Consider the following 16,165-nt stretch of genomic DNA (forward strand, 5'->3'; position numbering starts at 1 on the left):
TACTACTTTGAGGAGTCTCGTTGATGAGTTAAGCACATGTGTAAGTATTTGCAGGATCGGGGTCTAAGTTTCAATCTCAGTTGCCATATTCTGACCGAATGGCAACACAAGCATCAATGACTCAACTATGGGGAACTCTAGCTTTAGGTTGTTGTAAAATTTCAGTTCTTTATATGTGAAACCACAACCACGTATTTCTAGACGTCAGTGCTGCACCCTCGCCTCAAGATCACCACAAGCTAAAGACCCAAGATGCTTTCTTGATCTTGAAAGCCACAAAAGGTTACTATACCCAAGTTCTGTTTAGTTAGAATGAAAATGTCATCCTTCAAAATCCGATTGAACAGTACTAGATGAACCTGAACTCTCTCAACCCGAGACCCCTAATCAGCCTCAAGCCACAAATGAGAATATTCAAAAAACACCACAACTCAAAGGAACACAAGCAGAGGCCAAAATTCTGATCTGAGTTACAACACTGTAAATCAACAATAACTTCACTGACATCAAGGAACTTATACCAGATATACACCAATACAAAGGAGATAAGAATTTAGCCAGAAATCTACGAGGTGGGAAAGATTCAATTTTAAATCAGCAAGCATCAGAAGTACCAGATTTCCCCCTACACTCAGACAAAAAGAGTGCCTGTTGTAAATCAGAGTTCACAAAGAGAGAAAGTTAGAAGCAGACTACACACTCCACTCATGCCCTTGTGTGCTGTCAGTTTTGCCTGACAATCGGTTTAGAAATGATGAAACGGGATATTGTTTTTATTGCTATGAATTACAATGTGCGAAGTCCTTACATTTTGAGCAATTAGCAAGAAACAAAATCAACTGTTGCTAAGGCAAAAACAAGTCAACATACAACATAAAAGATCTGGAAATAACACCCCAATACTAGCCATTAAAAAAAAAAAAATCACAAAAATAAGAATTCTCTGGAGTGCACCTACAGCATGGCAACCAGGAATGATTTTACAGAGGTTGGGAAAGAGAGACATAGGCGCTAAGCATACAGTCTGGAGTGTATGCACATGTGGACCTTGAAGGGAAGCGGGGTATAAGTAGATACACGCTAGCCAGCAACACAACCCAACAAGGTGCACAAAACTGAAGTGCAGAAGGAAAAAAATAGGGGAGGATTCATGGGGGGGGGTAGTTCAGCCCCACCTCATGTATTCCCCGTTAAAGGCCCCAGCTAAGCCTTCCCCCCCAAGCTTAAATATGAGGGGGACCCACTCCAACCCCAACTCTGAGGCCTAGAGTTTCTAACCTCCACCACCTTGAGTTCAGACCATACATCCCTGGCACCCACCCTCCCCCCTCCAGCCCACCCCTCCCCTCCAGGTCACCCCTTCCCCCCAGCTTCCCTTCCATTCCTCCCCCAGCTCCCCCCTTCCACCCCGCCCCCAGTCTCCCCTCCAGGTCACCCCTTCGCCCAGCTCCCCCCCCAGGTCACCCCTCCCCCACAGCCTCCACTCCCCCTCCAGGTCACCCCTTCCCCCCAGCTTCCCTTCCATTCCTCCCCCAGCTCCCCCCTTCCACCCCGCCCCCAGTCTCCCCCCCAGGTGACCCCTCCCCCCCAGCCTCCCCTCCTTCAAGTCACCCCTCCCCCAGCCTCGCCTCCCCTCCCCTTCCAGGTCACCCCTTTCCCCCCCCCAGCTTCCCTTCCACCCCTCCCCCAAGCCTTGTCCACTAGATCCCTCATCAGCCACCCCCCCCTCCGCCAGGCCCATCTCACATCCATCCCCTTCCCCCTTAACGCCGTCCCCGGCCCCCTGAGGGTCCCCGGCCCCCTTGCCACGCGCGGGCGGGCCCTGCGCTCACCCGGGTTGGCGGCGGCTGCCATGGTCCCGGGACCGCCCCCCCAGCTCGCTCGCTCAGTCCCACCGCCACTTCCAAGATGGCAGCGCAGGAAAACCCTCCCCGTTGCGGCGCAACCGAACCTGTCCGCTCAGCATCGGGGGAGCGGAGGCGGGAGCCGCGCCCTGACCCTTCCTCATTGGGCACGGAGGGGAAAGGGGCGGGGCCACCTGGAACATCAGTTAGGCTGTCTCCGCACGCTCCGCCCCCCACCCCCTCCCGCCTACGGGGGCGTGGTCAGAGAGGGGCGTGGCCAAAGAGGGGGTTGTTCTGCTGGGAAAGATTTAAAGGGCGAGTTTGTTATGAGGGTGTGTAGTTGGGTGACGTCACTGGGATGGCGTAAGGCAGGGTTTAAAGGGCCAGGAGCCTGGCTGAGCTCGCCCCCCCCTTCCACCCGGGGCTGAGCTCTTCACCCCCCCCCACCTGTGGACCATGTGCTTCTCCCCCACCTGGAGTGAGCCCTTCCCCCCCATCATGTGCTTCCCCCCCACCTGGGGCTGAGCCCTTCCCCCCCCATCATGTGCTTCTCCCCAACCTGGGGCTGAGCCCTCCCCCCCCCCATCATGTGCTTCTCCCCCACCTGGGATGGGCCCTTCCCCCCCCCCATCATGTGCTTCTCCCCCACCTGGGGCTGAGCCCTTCCCCCCCCCCATCATGTGCTTCCCCCCCACCTGGGGCTGAGCCCTTCCTTCCCCCCCCTTCATGCACTTCCCCTCCTCTCTTCCTACAATGTGGGGCTCAGTGCGTGCACGCACACACACCCCAACTAGGGACTGGGCTATCCCAGGCAAGGATTCATGTGACAACCTTTGCACCCACCCCGGCAGTGGTAGCAGGCTGCTCTCAGTGGAGGGCTCCAGCATGGGAACTCTCAGCCCTTGGCGAGGCTGCTGGCACCTGAGTTTGTTGTCTGCCCAGCCCAGGCACATTTATTTGGTTTAGTTTCGGAGGGATTTGTCTTCATTCTTCTGTCAGGTTTTTCCCCTGACAGCGAGGCCGCTAATATTGCTGGTGGCAGCTGCGGCAATGATGTTTTTGAGTGAGGCAGCATGGGGGTGGAGTGGGGAGATCTTCTGTGATGGAGGGGTGTTTTTAATTTTGTAAATAAACCCTTAGCTGCCTTGGCAATAAGCTCCCTATAAATCATTAACATAAATTATGTGAGCCTGGGGCAGGGGGAGGAGGGGAAACTGGCTCCCCCTGGGCTTTTGTGCGTGAGGTTATTTTTAACTCCGCCTTCGGTTACTACAAAAAAAATTAACCTTCCATTTCTGCAGTCTTCTGCACTCCCAAAGCACTGTATGGGCTCGGGCCTCAACCCTGCAAAGTGCTCGGCACTCTGGCCTGATCCTGAAAAGTCCTTAAGCAGGTGTTCATCTCCTCCGGAAGATTAAAATCTTTGAGACACAAAAGGAGGCAAGTGCAAGAGGGATGAGACACTTGCAGCAAGCACAGTTCTTTGCAGTGATGTGCAAAAACACACGCCCCCGGACATATGCATTCAGACCCACAAACCTGCAAATCCCAGAAGGCCAGACCTGTCTATGCAGTGAATCAGCTCCAGGGCTTATGATCTTTCCAGCTCACAGACAGCATGGCTTCAAGACTTCCTGCATACACCAATTCCCTGGTACCTCATTCAGGGGGCATTTACTTTTTCGCAGATATACTGCCAGTAGCCTGGGGCACTGAAGCATCAGCTCCCCCTCACCCTGTCTCCGCCTTTCTCCACCTTCCCTCCAACACTTCCCATGTGCAGAGGCTGTGTGGGATCCAGGAACAGTGGGAGAGTGCCTTGCAGGTGGCCAACCTCCCTTCCCCAGAGAAGAGGGGAGATCCAAGCACAGTGGGTCCTTTCTAGGTGCTCTCAAGGTGACAAGTCGGCCCATGCTGATTTCCAGTCATGGCCATGAAAATATCCCTCTCACCAAAGTAAAGACTTGCCCAGTTGGTTAGGTGCCTCATTCAGGTTTTGTTTGCCTTCCTCCAAAACATCGGGTATTGTCATATCATCAGATCAGACGGACCTATCATCTGTTCTGGTGTGGTGTCCTTACCTCTCTGCATAATGGAGTCAGCCCTGCTCCCATAATGTCCACGCCAAAACCCCCGTTGACTTCAAGGGATGCAGGACCGGGACCAAGATATTTAGGGCTCAGTCTCTCTGGGCCAGACCCAGTGCCCATTCAGGTCAATGGGAGTCTTTACATGGACATCAATGGGTGCTGAATTAGGCCCAGTAATTGTCCATTATAGGAGAATTCTTGCACCTTCCTGTGAAGCAGCTGGTACTGGCCATCGTTGGAGGTAGGACACAGGCTGAGGTGGGCAATTGGTCTGATCTGATGTGGCAATTCCTACATAGGGCATCAGCATCGGCTGTGGCTGTTTAATCTGCTGTGTTGTGGTCCAGTGGTTAGAGGACCAGTTTGGGAGGCCTGGATTCTAATCCCAGCTCTGCTGTGTGACCTTAAGCAAAGCACTTCTGGTTCCCCTCCCCTCCTTTGTCCATTCAGGCTGTAAGCTCTTTGGGGCAGGCCCTGTCTCGCCTCTCACCATGAGGCTGTGCCGTGCGTGACACAAGGGAGCTCCGATCTTGGGTGGGGCCTCCAAGTGCTTCCGAATAATCCTGAGATTTTCTTGCTGCCGCTTTTCTCTGCTCTCTGAATGGCGCTCGATGAAACACGGCAAGTCAGAGCAGAGAAGGCTGGGGAGTTGTTCTTGTTCCGTCCATGCCAGCAGAATGAACAGTGAGCTCAGCTCCCCTGGAGCTGGTCTTGCCCATGCTCTGAATGCTTCTGAGAAGCAAGTGACAATTTCCCTGCCACTCAAGAGGGTGTTTGCCCCTGTGGATAAAATGACCTTTGCTTCTGCTTAACCGGTAAGGTGTATGTAATCCGCTTATCTAGCAGAGTTCATATAATCGGATTCCCTCGTTGGGGACCTGGCTTGACTCTGGATTACACTGGACACTTCTCCCAAATGGATGTGATCAAAATGGCCTTGGCTAGATATGGCTTGGCCTTGCAAGGGTTCTGATCCTCTCTGGGAAGGGTCTCAGTGCTCTCAACAAAGGTGCTTCTCAGCGTTCGGCCCCTAAATCCTTTTTGCATCTGGATCAGGAAGGAGGAGGCTCATGGGAGCCTGTTCCGAAGGTGGTGCTAAATCTGCCTTTTCCATGGTGCCGAACATTAAAAATGATGTCCCATGACTGGGGTGTGTGGAATGAAGGGCATTTCTTCCTGGCAGCTCAGCTGGAGATCAAATTATGGCCTGGAGCATGAGGCTGCCTTGTCATTTTCATCCTAGCTGTTGTCACTCCAGCTGCCATTCTTATTCTCATAAGCACCATGACCCCATTTTCCCCCCGATAAATTAGAAATGGTCAACATGTTTTGACCAAAAAAACCACAAAACATTGAAAAATTGATTTATTCAAAAATGATTTTTTTCCACTGGAAAAGGGCATTTTTGATGGCAAATTTCATTTCAGTTTTCAAAAAGTGTTCAAAATTGGGAATTTTTGTTTTCCCCCCCTTTTTCCTTTTTAGCTACACTGTGCCACAGAATGATGGATGTCTAGGGTTTTTCCCATACACTTCCCACCCCCGCTTTTTTTTTCACTCTGTAACTTGTTCAGACTTCCTCCACTTTGATAAAGTTACCGCATGGCAAAGGGGGAAATGAAACACTATATACTAGACTAGATCTGACCCCAGATTCATCTAGCCCAGTATCCTGTCTCTGACAGTGGCCAGAACCAGCTGCTTCAGGGAAAGGTGCAAGAAATTTCCTAATCCCTAGTGGCACTGGCTCGAGATTGTCTTTGTTATGTTCATGGCATATGCACACAGAAGTTAAAGAAACACATAAAGAAGATCTCTTGCTGGAAGGTCGCAACGTAATATTCTTTACATCTTAGATTTCAGAATGATAACACACAAGGACCCAAAAAACCAAGAGCGACAACTCAACCCGTCTTACTCTAAGGAAGCTACCTGGTTGCAGACAGACTCAGATCTCCCGCTTCTCTACAGAGTCCCTTAGCATATCACCAAACCCAGGAAACCCCTTATGAGTTAGTGATAGCTTGTAATTTTAACATCGTTTTCAGTAGACCACATTCTTAAGCCATGAAGCATGAAGTGTAATATCTCCTCCAAAATGTGTCAGCATAAATTTCTAACCCTGGCTGTTCTTGTTATCCATATAAATGTCCAATCCCTTGTTGAATCCTGTGAAGGTTTTAGCCCCGATGACTTCCTGTGGCAATGAGTTCCACAGTCTAATCACAGGTGTGAAAAAAGTATCTCCTTTTATCAGTTCTGAATTAGATGAGAGTAAATATGCGAGTAATTGTTTTATTGTTTTAAAATATTTTTTCTCTAATGCACGGGTAACAATAGTAGTCAAGGCATGGCGGCACGGGCTTGTACCAGGGTGACTAGCCCATCTGAGATTGCTAACTTAAAATGAAGCATGTACGTAAGTGGCTGCATGATTAGGGCCTAAGGGTGAAATATGCCCCATGCGGAAGGCAAGCCCAGGACTCAGGTACCACTTAAGTCTTGTTTTGATGGCCTAAGTGAGACTTAAGTGATGTGTAGGCCTTGTGCTAAACCACCTTCGATTCAACTGAGCAAGTGGTGCAAAAACACACACACCCAGGGCCCGATCCTGCAAGGCAGTGAGCACCCTCAGCTCCCGTTGAGATCAGTGGGAGTGGAGGGCTCTCAGCACCTCCCAGGATCCAGGCCTTAAAGCCCAACCCAGCAAATTGTTATTCCCAGGCACAGTGGAAGTAAACATGGCTGTGTTTAGAACCAAGGGTCAGGTCCTTGGTGGGGGATATAATATGATAGCACCTCTTACTGACCAATCTGTTAAGACACGCATCGGCTGGTGAGAATCTGGTTTGAAAGGTTGCCTCTCCCGCTGAGCCATGCGCTCTGTGCTCAGCACAGTTTTCATCACGCTGTTGAAAGACAATTGTGGAAATATTTTCTTGATGACCTGGGCTATAATTTCATCTGTGAGGGATCATTTTGCTCTCATTACTGGGAGTGCCTGAAACTCGATGCTGTCACATTTCTGAAGTATTTATGAAGCTTCTGTAGCAGCAAACACAGCAAGGAGTCAGGGAGAGCAAGCGAGTCACAGCCCCAGCTAGACTGCCTAGGGTAATGAAAACGTCGCACCATGGGGCAGAGGATGGGAGCTGTTGAAAGATCCTTTGGGGTAGGTAAGGAATGTCCAGAGGTCAATAAAATCCAGACATGTGTGAAGGTAATGGGTCGCCAATGTTATATTACACTTAGCAAAATCTTTATACAGTGTGTAACTTTCTGTGGATTCTATTTCTTTACATGGTATTTCTTGTGTGTCTATAATTGTGCTCAAATGATATATAGTGCATGTGATGAAATCTAGCTGTCTAGCCCCATACTCAGCCATCTCTCTTGCAAATGACATATGGATGGTTATGAATTTTTCAAATCCTATTGACTTTTCACCATCAATGCTGTTTGTTTACACTTTCTTTGCACATTTGGACAATGGAAGGAGGCGGCTTAGTTTCACTTTCTGTTTCTAGTCAGTTTCACTTTCTGGCTGGCCAGAAGTTGCTGCATTTCTGTTTCCAGCACTAAAGGAGACGATTTTGATGACTGTGTGTTTTCACCAAATTGTTTAATAAACAGAAGATAGAACTTCTGTGTTCAGAATAGAATTTAAAACAAAATGAGGGCTATTCTTTTTCTTATTCAACCAGCGGTGCTGGAACAATTTTATAGTGGGGGTGCTGAGAGCCATTCAACCAAACTGTAAACCCTGTATATAATGGAAACCACTTCAAGTCAGGGGGTGCTGCAGCACCCCCTGCACCCCTACTTCCAGCACCTATGTATTCAACCTAAATTTGGGGGCCTACAGTGTGACAATCTCTAAAAGAACTGGCTGTTCAGTGCAGAAAATTAATACACAAAGCCTCATAGCAACACATTTAATCAGCAGCCAAAATTACTGAGGCCTGGTCTACACTTACAAGTTTTCCGACAGAGCTTTGTCAGGAGTGTGAAAAAAATCAAAGCGCAAATGACACAGCTGTACTGGCAAAACCCCTAGTTTTTCTGTCAAAAAAGCACTTTTGGCAGCTCAGCTTATTTTGTTTAGGGAACTAGAAGAGATAGCAGCAAACAAACTCTGTTACCTGTATAAACTGTCTCCTCATAAGAGAGTTTGATGGTTTAGCTCTACTAGTTTGGCTACATTGGCAAACCCTTTCCAGTGTAGACGAGAGCTAAGATTGTGCAATGAATGTTTACAGTCTGTTTTGTGGAGGGAGAGCTCTATAATGAATTGTTAAAAATCATTCTGGTATGGAAAGTGGCTTTTTTTTTTTTAATTAACCTCTTATATTTGCATAGCTGCTGCCAGACTGAGATGACTCACGCCATGTTCTTGTTAAATCACATACTCTGGTATCACAGAAATGCACAATCGTTATCATGAATGCATTAGGCAGTAAAGTGTATGAAACTAATAATATATGTGTATTCTAGCAGAGCACTTGTACCTACATAAAAGATGAATAGACTTTAAAGGCAGAAGGAACCATTAGATCATCTAGTCTGACCCCTTGTAGAACAGCCAGAGAACTTCTGTACTGAAAGCAATAACTTGTGTTTGGCTAAAAATCTCTTTCCGAAAAGCATCCAGACTTGACCTGAAAACATTAAAAGACGGAGAATCCACCACTTCCCTTGGGAGTTTGTCCCAGTGGTTAATCAATTTTGCGCCTTATTCCTCATTTGAATTTGTTTGGATTTAATAAGCCAGTTATACGAATAATTGAAGGATGTAGAAAGAATCTATAATTAAGACTCAATCATCTTTAGCTACAAAATGCCGGGCATAAAAGCAAAGTCCGTCCATTGCTTGCATGTGCGCCTTGAGCAGGTGTGCTGCGTGCATGCAGTCACATTAGGATGTTTTTAAATAAGGAAAGACACAGCTTTAAAGCTTGCTGTTAACACTCTGCTATGCTCTACTTTCCATTCTCCAACTACAGACTCATCCAACTTCCTGCTAGGCATTCTGAATAATAGTATCTACAAGGCCTTTCTTGTACTGAGAACCACTGTAACGAGACCTGCCACGAGAGGGCATTCAAAAAACTACAGGCCATGTTGTTGAAAGCACTCAGGCCTGGTCTACATCTAAAACTTAGGTCAGGGATCGGCAACCTTTGGCACGCAGCTCGCCAGGGTAAGTCCCCTGGTGGGCTGGGCCGGTTTGTTTACCTGCCGCGTCCGCAGGTTCGGCCGATCGCGGCTCCCGCTGGCCGTGGTTCGCCATCCCAGGCCAATGGGGGCTGCGGGAAGTGGTGTGGGCCAAGTGATGTGCTGGCCGCCGCTTCCTGCCGCCCCCATTGGCCTGGAGCGGCGAACTGCAGCCAGTGGGAGCCACGATCGGCCGAACCTGCGGATGCGGCAGGTAAACAAACTGGCCCGGACCACCAGGGTGCTTACCCTGGCGAGCCGCGTGCCAAAGGTTGCCAATCCCTGATTTAGGTCAACCTAGGTACATCACTGGGCTGTGAAAAATTTCCCTGTGCAATGTAGTTAGGTTGAACTAACCCCCACTGTAGATGCACCTAGGTCAACAGAAGACTACTACCTCTCAGAGAGGTGGATTACCTCCATTAATGGAAAAACCCCTTTCGGCAATGTAAGAAGCATCTACACTACAGTGCTAGAGTGGCACAGTTGTGCCGCTGTAGTGTAGACATACCCTCAGTATTGTCCTAATGCTGTTCCCATTAAAGACGAAGGAGCAGAGTTAAGACCAATGTCGGGTGCTTTAGGAGTAGGGTTGCCAACTCTGACTGAAGCTATTCCAGATGTTTCCCCCCAACATGATGTAATGTCCTGTTCTTAAAATACAGGGCCGCCCAGAGGGGGGGGCAAGTAGGGCAATTTGCCCCGGGCCCCACGGGGGCCCGCGAGCCCTGACCCGGCAGCGGTCCGGGTCTTCGGCGGCATTTCGGCAGCGGGGGGCCCTTCAGTCGCTCCGGGTCTTCGGCAGCATTTCGGCGGCGGCATTTCAAAGACGCGGAGTGACTGAAGGGCCCCCCGCCGCCGAAATGCCGCCGAAGACCTGGACCGCCGCCGGGTGAGTACAAGCACTGCAGCTCCTCCGCTTTGCCCCAGGCCCCCTGAATCCTCTGGGCAGCCCTGTTAAAATATCCTATTAAAATCTCCTGGATTGCTTTCAATAGTCACCAGGAGATTGATGCTGATTCCAGGAGACTCCAGGCCAATCCTGGGGGGCTGGCAACCCTATTTAGGAGCAGAGAGAGCAGCCAACCCCGACAGCTTTGGAAAATCCCACCCCGCCTGCACATGTAACTGCATTACAGCATGAAAACAAGATGAATCAACCCGAAGCAAAGCGATCGAAATTAAATTCGCTAGGCATGGCAGGGACATGAGTCCTCACAGTCTCAGGCATCTCGGAGCGAATAGGGCTTTGAATCGATGGAAATAAATCTTTCCAATGAAATCCTCATTTATCTCATTGTCTCGTGACAAACATTTTTCTCCTCCTAAATTGGCCTGGATGCCCCATAACCACTCCCGGGAGATCTGATTGCTAAGGCTCTGGTCTTGGCATTGGAAAAAAAAAAGGGGGGGGGGGTGTCTCTAATCTTAGCTATGCCTCTCCTGTGACCTTGGGTAAGCCGCTTGAACCCAGATCCGCAAAGGTATTTAAGTGCCTGACTCCCACTGATTTCAATGGGAGTTCGGCATGTAAGTCCCTTTGAGGATCTGGGCCTTTATTTTCCCTCCTGCCCCTAGTTTCAGACTGTGAGCTCTTTGGGACAGGAACTGTCTCTCCCTATGTGTCTGGGTTGCTATAGTAATTCAAATCAAGATCTGCAACTTGTGAGTTGCAAAGGTCAAAAGCAGCCCTGATGTTACAAATCAGTCAGCACCCTGATAGCCTGGCTGAGCTGTTGTTTTCTTAGCTGGGGGGGGGGGGGGGGCGGGAGGCTGTTTACCAACCGAGTCCAAATTTCCTTAGCAAAGGAGCAGCTGCGGCTCACTGTTCTGTTTCTTGGTTTTGCTGGAAAGAGAAAGATTTTGATTTTTTCACAATTAGGAGCTGAGCAAACTCTTTACACTGGCGCTGGAGAGGTGGAAAGGCACCACCAGAAAAACACACAGCCTGCTGCAGCATGGACATTGGAAATCACAACGAGGATCTGAATGCAGCATAACCACAGCTGACCCGTGACCTACTGTCCCGCCCATCATCTGACATGTCCTCGCTAGGCGTGTTACTAATGGGAGCCAATGAAATGAAGATGGCTAAACAGAAGGGGGCGAAAAAACAGGGAAATTCCGAATCTTTGCCATCCAAAGCGCCTGGAGGCGTGTCTGTTTGGACGAAAAACAAGGAGGCGTCGCAGATCTTCTTCCAACACTGTGACTGTTTTACGCCGTGCACTGCTGCAATTGAGGGCGTCAGAATTTCCACTGTCAAAATCTTTCTGCTGTATATGCCGCATTAGCAACATAACAAAGCCTAAAAGAGGGTGAAAACAGTCCCCCTGAGAATCCTTGCCCAACACAGGGCCTCCCCAGCTGGTGTGGAGTCAGCACAAGGGTCCTGCACTAGCCTCCGGTGAAGGGAGTGAATTGTGGCAAAGCCAGAGGTCAACGCACTGTGGCTAAGCTCTGCTTCCCAGGGTAGTGGAGTGTAAGTTAGAGCAGCTGTAGGACTGCTCCGACTTACATCAGGACTGGGCAGGGCCCAGAATAAGTTGAGTGCAATTCGGGGATGTATTAGCAGGAGTGTCGTAAGCAAAGCAGGAGAAGTAATTCTTCCGTTCTACTCTGCACTGATTAGGCCTCAGCTGGAGTACTGTGTCCAGTTCTGGGCACCACATTTCAGGAAAGATGTGGACAAATTGGAGAAAGTCCAGAGACGAGCCAGAAAAGTAATTAAAGGTCTAGACAACATGACCTATGAGGGAAAATTGAAAAAATTGGGTTTGTTTGGTCTGGAGAAGAGAAGACTGAGAGGGGACATGAGAACAGTTTTCAAGTACATAAAAGGTTGTTACAAGGAGGAGGGAGGAAAAATTGTTCTCCTTAATCTCTGAGGACAGGACAAGAAGCAATGGGCTTAAATTGCAGCAAGAGCAGTTTAGGTTGGACATTAGGAAAAACTCCCTGACAGGGTGGTTAAGCACTGGAATAAATTGCCTAGGGAGGTGGTGGAATCTCCGTCATTGGAGGTTTTTTAAGAGCAGGTTAGACAAACCCCTGTCAGGGATGGTTCAGATAATTCTTAGTCCTGCCAGGAGTGCAGGGGACTGGACTAGATGACCTCTGGAGGTCCCTCCCAGTCCTGTGAGTCTATGATTCAATGTCTTAAAGGCACCTTAACACCCAACCTCCCACGTGCTCCTGCCCCAAAGGCGGGAATGGAGTAACTGAGAATCAGGCCCAATACATCGAAACATCAGCATAGGAGATGGTTAATCTGTTACACTCCTTTAACTCTCTCCTTCATGCCACTGTGTCTCTCCCTCTCCCGTGGATCAGATACACTTCAGGGGAGCAACGAGAATGGGCGGTTGAATGGGGACATCACTAACCCTGACTGTGCTCACCTTGATCCCTCAATCATCTGCTTCTCCCACCGCTCTCTTATCACCACCACCTCCCCCGCTGCGCATTATGCTGGCAACACCCTCCTCGAGCTGATCCATAAAGCCACTCGCTTGCCTCCGATCTCTCAAGACCCACTGATTTCGCGCTGCTCGCAAGAAAATGGCTAATTACGGGCAGGCCAAGGGGCGGTCATGAGGAGGCATAAGGAGAGGGAGGGTGGCCCAGTGGTCAGGGTGCTGATGACTTGGGAGAGCTGGGTTCAGTTCCACAGGTTTCCTCTGTGACACTTTAACAGCCATGTCAGATTTTGCTCTAACAGTCTCTTTACCGAACAGCTTCAGTTTCTTTCTGTGCCACCTCCTGGCCCACCAGGGAATTGCAACTCATTTTAACTCCACAGGTTTGGTGGCATACGCGAAATGAGGTGGGTGGGTCTCGGTATATCACCAGAGTGACAGGTGTCCACACTGCACAACCGGCACCCCAGCAGGCGATATCTGCTCCCCTCAGACATATGAATGCTAGTGAGGGTCTAAGAGTTTGGAGCCTCATGGAACCTCAGTTCAAGTCCTTTCCCTGCTACAGAATCCCTGTGTGACCTTGGGCCAGTCACTTAGTCTCTCTGCAACTCAACTGCAAAAGGTGGTTAATAGCCCCACTGCTCACTTATGTCGTGAGGATAAATATAGTAAACATTGTGAGGTGCTCAAGATGACAAGGACTGAGCAGGCTCCAGCGTCTGAGCGACCCTCTCGATCGTAGTCCTTCCAGAATAGGGAGAGAGGCTTCAGGGGAGGGGGAATTAGGGATGCTTACCCTGCTGCTGCCCATGGTCTCTGGATAAACACAGGACTCCAGAGTCATTGAGCCAGTCCATCCAGCACCTTTCACCAGTTCTGTTCTATACAGATTCTTACATCATGCTCACCACTGTAGCATTTGAGCTTCCAGGGGTGCGCTAAGCAACGTGACTACACACCTGAAACAGTGAAAATACACCAGTAGTGAAATCACGCGGGAAACACCCCTCCCCCCCACCAGACATCGCATGGGCATGTGCTAAGATTTCAGCCTGGTATTTTCAGTGTCATTTTCCCCTGGAACTAAATGGACAGCAGGACGTAAACAAGTTATTTTATAAACTGAAATTCACCATCATTTGGATGGTGCATCAGGTCACCTATCAAAGGTATTTCCATGCATCACGTTGGGTCGAGCACCTCGCCCTCTTTAATGTCTATATCTTCACAACCCCCCTGGGAGGTGCTATTATACTCAGTGCACGGGGGGATAGCTCAGTGGTTTGAGCATTGGCCTGCTAAACCCAGGGTTGTGAGTTGAGGGGGCCATTTAGGGATCTGGGGCAAAAATCTGTCTAGGGATTGGGCCTGCTTTGAGCAGGGGGTTGGACTAGATGACCTCCTGAGGTCCCTTCCAACCCTGATATTCTATGATTCTATGGGGAATGGGAGCACAGGCATGCTCCGAGGCCACTATAGAGCATGTCTACCAGAGCAGGCCCCCCACAAAAACACAACAGGAGGAGCTGTCACTCCATAGCTCAGTGGTTAGACGGCCAAAGCCTGCACCAGAGAAGGGACTTGAGCGTAGGTCTCTGCCCCCTGAGATGAGCGCCCTACCCAGTGGGCTAAGGGGTTTTTCAGGATCGGCCTTTCTCCATCTCTCCTCTTGAAGCTGGTCCACTTTGTAGATATAGAGAAATAAACATGAATTGGGCAGAGTGAGAATGAGTTTATAGCTCAGTGGCTAGGGGAATGTGGGAGAGTCAGGCCTCTCTTAGGAGCACTCCTTGGTGCATAACTAAGGCAGTATGCGCTGTGGCACATGCCTTACGTGGAACGTGCTTGCTCCAGGCTGGGGTTGATGGGCAATGGAAAGAGCCTGAAAAGTTTATGGAGGGGGTGATCTGAGGAGATTGCCTACAATGACACATGGCCTATCCATGCTGGCTGTTAATAAATATCTCCAACGGCCGGAGATGGGACATTAGAGGGTGAAGACTCTGAGTTACTACAGAAAATTCGTTCCCAGGTGTCTGGCTGGTGGGTCTCACCCACATGCTCAGGGTCTAATTGATCGCCATATTCGGGGTCAGGAAGGAATTTCCCCCCAGGTCAGATTGGCAGAGACCGTGGAACTTTTTTTGTCTTCCTCTGCAGTGTGGGGCCTGGGTCACTTGCTGGTTTGAACTAGAGTAAATGGTGGATTCTCTGTAACTTGAATTCTCTAAATCGAGTTTGGAGGACTTCGGTGACTCAGCCAGAGGTTATGGGCCTATTGCAGGAGTGGGTCGGTGAGATTCCGTAGCCTGTGAAGTGCCGGGGTCAGACTAGATGATCATGATGGTCCCTTTTGGCCTTAGAGTCTATGAGCCTATGAGCTAAAAACACCAGGATTTTCTGCCATGGCAGGTAATATGCCCTTCTGATTCCATACTTAGCTCTTTGGGCCAGGGACTGTCATTGTGTTGTCTTCAACACATAGCACTATGGGGACTTAATTGGAACCCCAAGGTGGTATCACAATACAAATTATTATCAACAATAATGATTTCCATCCCAAATTCTGCCATGCAGGTGATGGACGTGCGGGAGCTCAGAGGACAGAGAAGGGTGTGAAGGCGGAGCCCTATGGAGAGCCCAACAGTGCAGCCGTACGTTGACGTGGACAAGGGGTTTGCCATTGGGTTTGTCATCTTGATGTGCTTCTTCCTGATGGCCATGATCGTGAGGTGCGCCAAGCTTATCGTGGACCCGTACAGCGCCATCCCCACCTCCACGTGGGAGGAAGAGCAGATCAATTGACTGGCAATAAAGGGGAGGGAAATTGCTAATCAATTCTATGAGTTTGACTCCTTTGCCGTCCCTGTAATCCCTGCCCCTGCAGGGAAAATGAAGATTCCGTAGTTTAAATTGTGCATTTGACAGAAACTAACACTAATGATAATGCTCGGTACCCTCCATCTGAGGGCCTCCAAGCACGTTGCAATGAATTCAGCTTCATAAAACCTCTGGGAGGTAAGTGAATATACTAAACCCCTTGTGTCAAGTGAGCCAGTGGCCAAACCAAAAACTGAATTTAGGAATCTTGACTTTCTTTGTCTGAAACAGTAGATTCCTGTGACACCTTATTGAAGAAGACAGTAGTAGCCATCTGGGCCGGCTGACCCCGACAGCAAGACGGAGTAGGAGATGGTTGCTTATGCCAGGCAGCTGTCTCTACAAGGGGCAAGCGAGTGGCTGCAGAACATCACACTCTGTTATTCCTGCACACCCATAACCATGGTATCTGTGCACGATTAGCATGGGTCGCGTGGTGTTTCTCTCCTGTGATTCTGCGCATGTGTAATCACCCCTGGTGAGGTCCTCACTGTCTGAACTCTCTCGACCTCCAGCACAGGCCTCTCCCATTTGAGATGAAGGAGCAGCAGTAGTAGACTGTTATCCCCCATGTGGTCCCACCACTAGCGTAGGGGCATGTAGCACCCAACTACGCACCGCTCAGAGACTTGTGCCCAAGTAGCCCCCATGACTCCAACAGGGATTCTGGAAGGGTGTGTGTGTGGGAGGGCAGACTCCTGAGTTCCATACCCGC

At 49.6% G+C, this 16,165-nt stretch overlaps 2 protein-coding genes across 3 annotated transcripts in view; one reads left to right on the top strand and one right to left on the bottom strand.

Annotated features, from left to right (window-relative positions):
* The window catches only part of ARNT (aryl hydrocarbon receptor nuclear translocator), a 38,971-nt gene extending 37,051 nt beyond the window's left edge, over positions 1-1,920 (bottom strand). For both annotated transcript variants that reach the window (XM_065419851.1, XM_065419850.1), the window contains exon 1: positions 1,833-1,920. In XM_065419851.1, coding sequence (XP_065275923.1) covers positions 1,833-1,854 — 22 coding nt within the window. In that variant the 5' untranslated portion in view covers positions 1,855-1,920. The remainder of the gene's footprint in view (positions 1-1,832) is intronic.
* Positions 1,921-15,201: 13,281 nt separating this feature from the next.
* On the top strand, positions 15,202-15,375 carry CTXND2 (cortexin domain containing 2). Its single transcript, XM_065419803.1, has one exon. The coding sequence runs from the start codon at positions 15,202-15,204 to the stop codon at positions 15,373-15,375; it is 174 nt and encodes a 57-aa protein (XP_065275875.1).
* Positions 15,376-16,165: the final 790 nt, after the last annotated feature.

The sequence above is a fragment of the Emys orbicularis genome, chromosome 20 (genome assembly GCF_028017835.1).
Source record: "Emys orbicularis isolate rEmyOrb1 chromosome 20, rEmyOrb1.hap1, whole genome shotgun sequence".
Classification (NCBI taxonomy): domain Eukaryota; kingdom Metazoa; phylum Chordata; order Testudines; family Emydidae; genus Emys; species Emys orbicularis.

Bases quoted from the DNA above. Each gene is read 5' to 3' on its own strand.
- CTXND2 (XM_065419803.1), top strand. From the start codon at position 15,202: ATGGAGAGCCCAACAGTGCAGCCGTACGTTGACGTGGACAAGGGGTTT.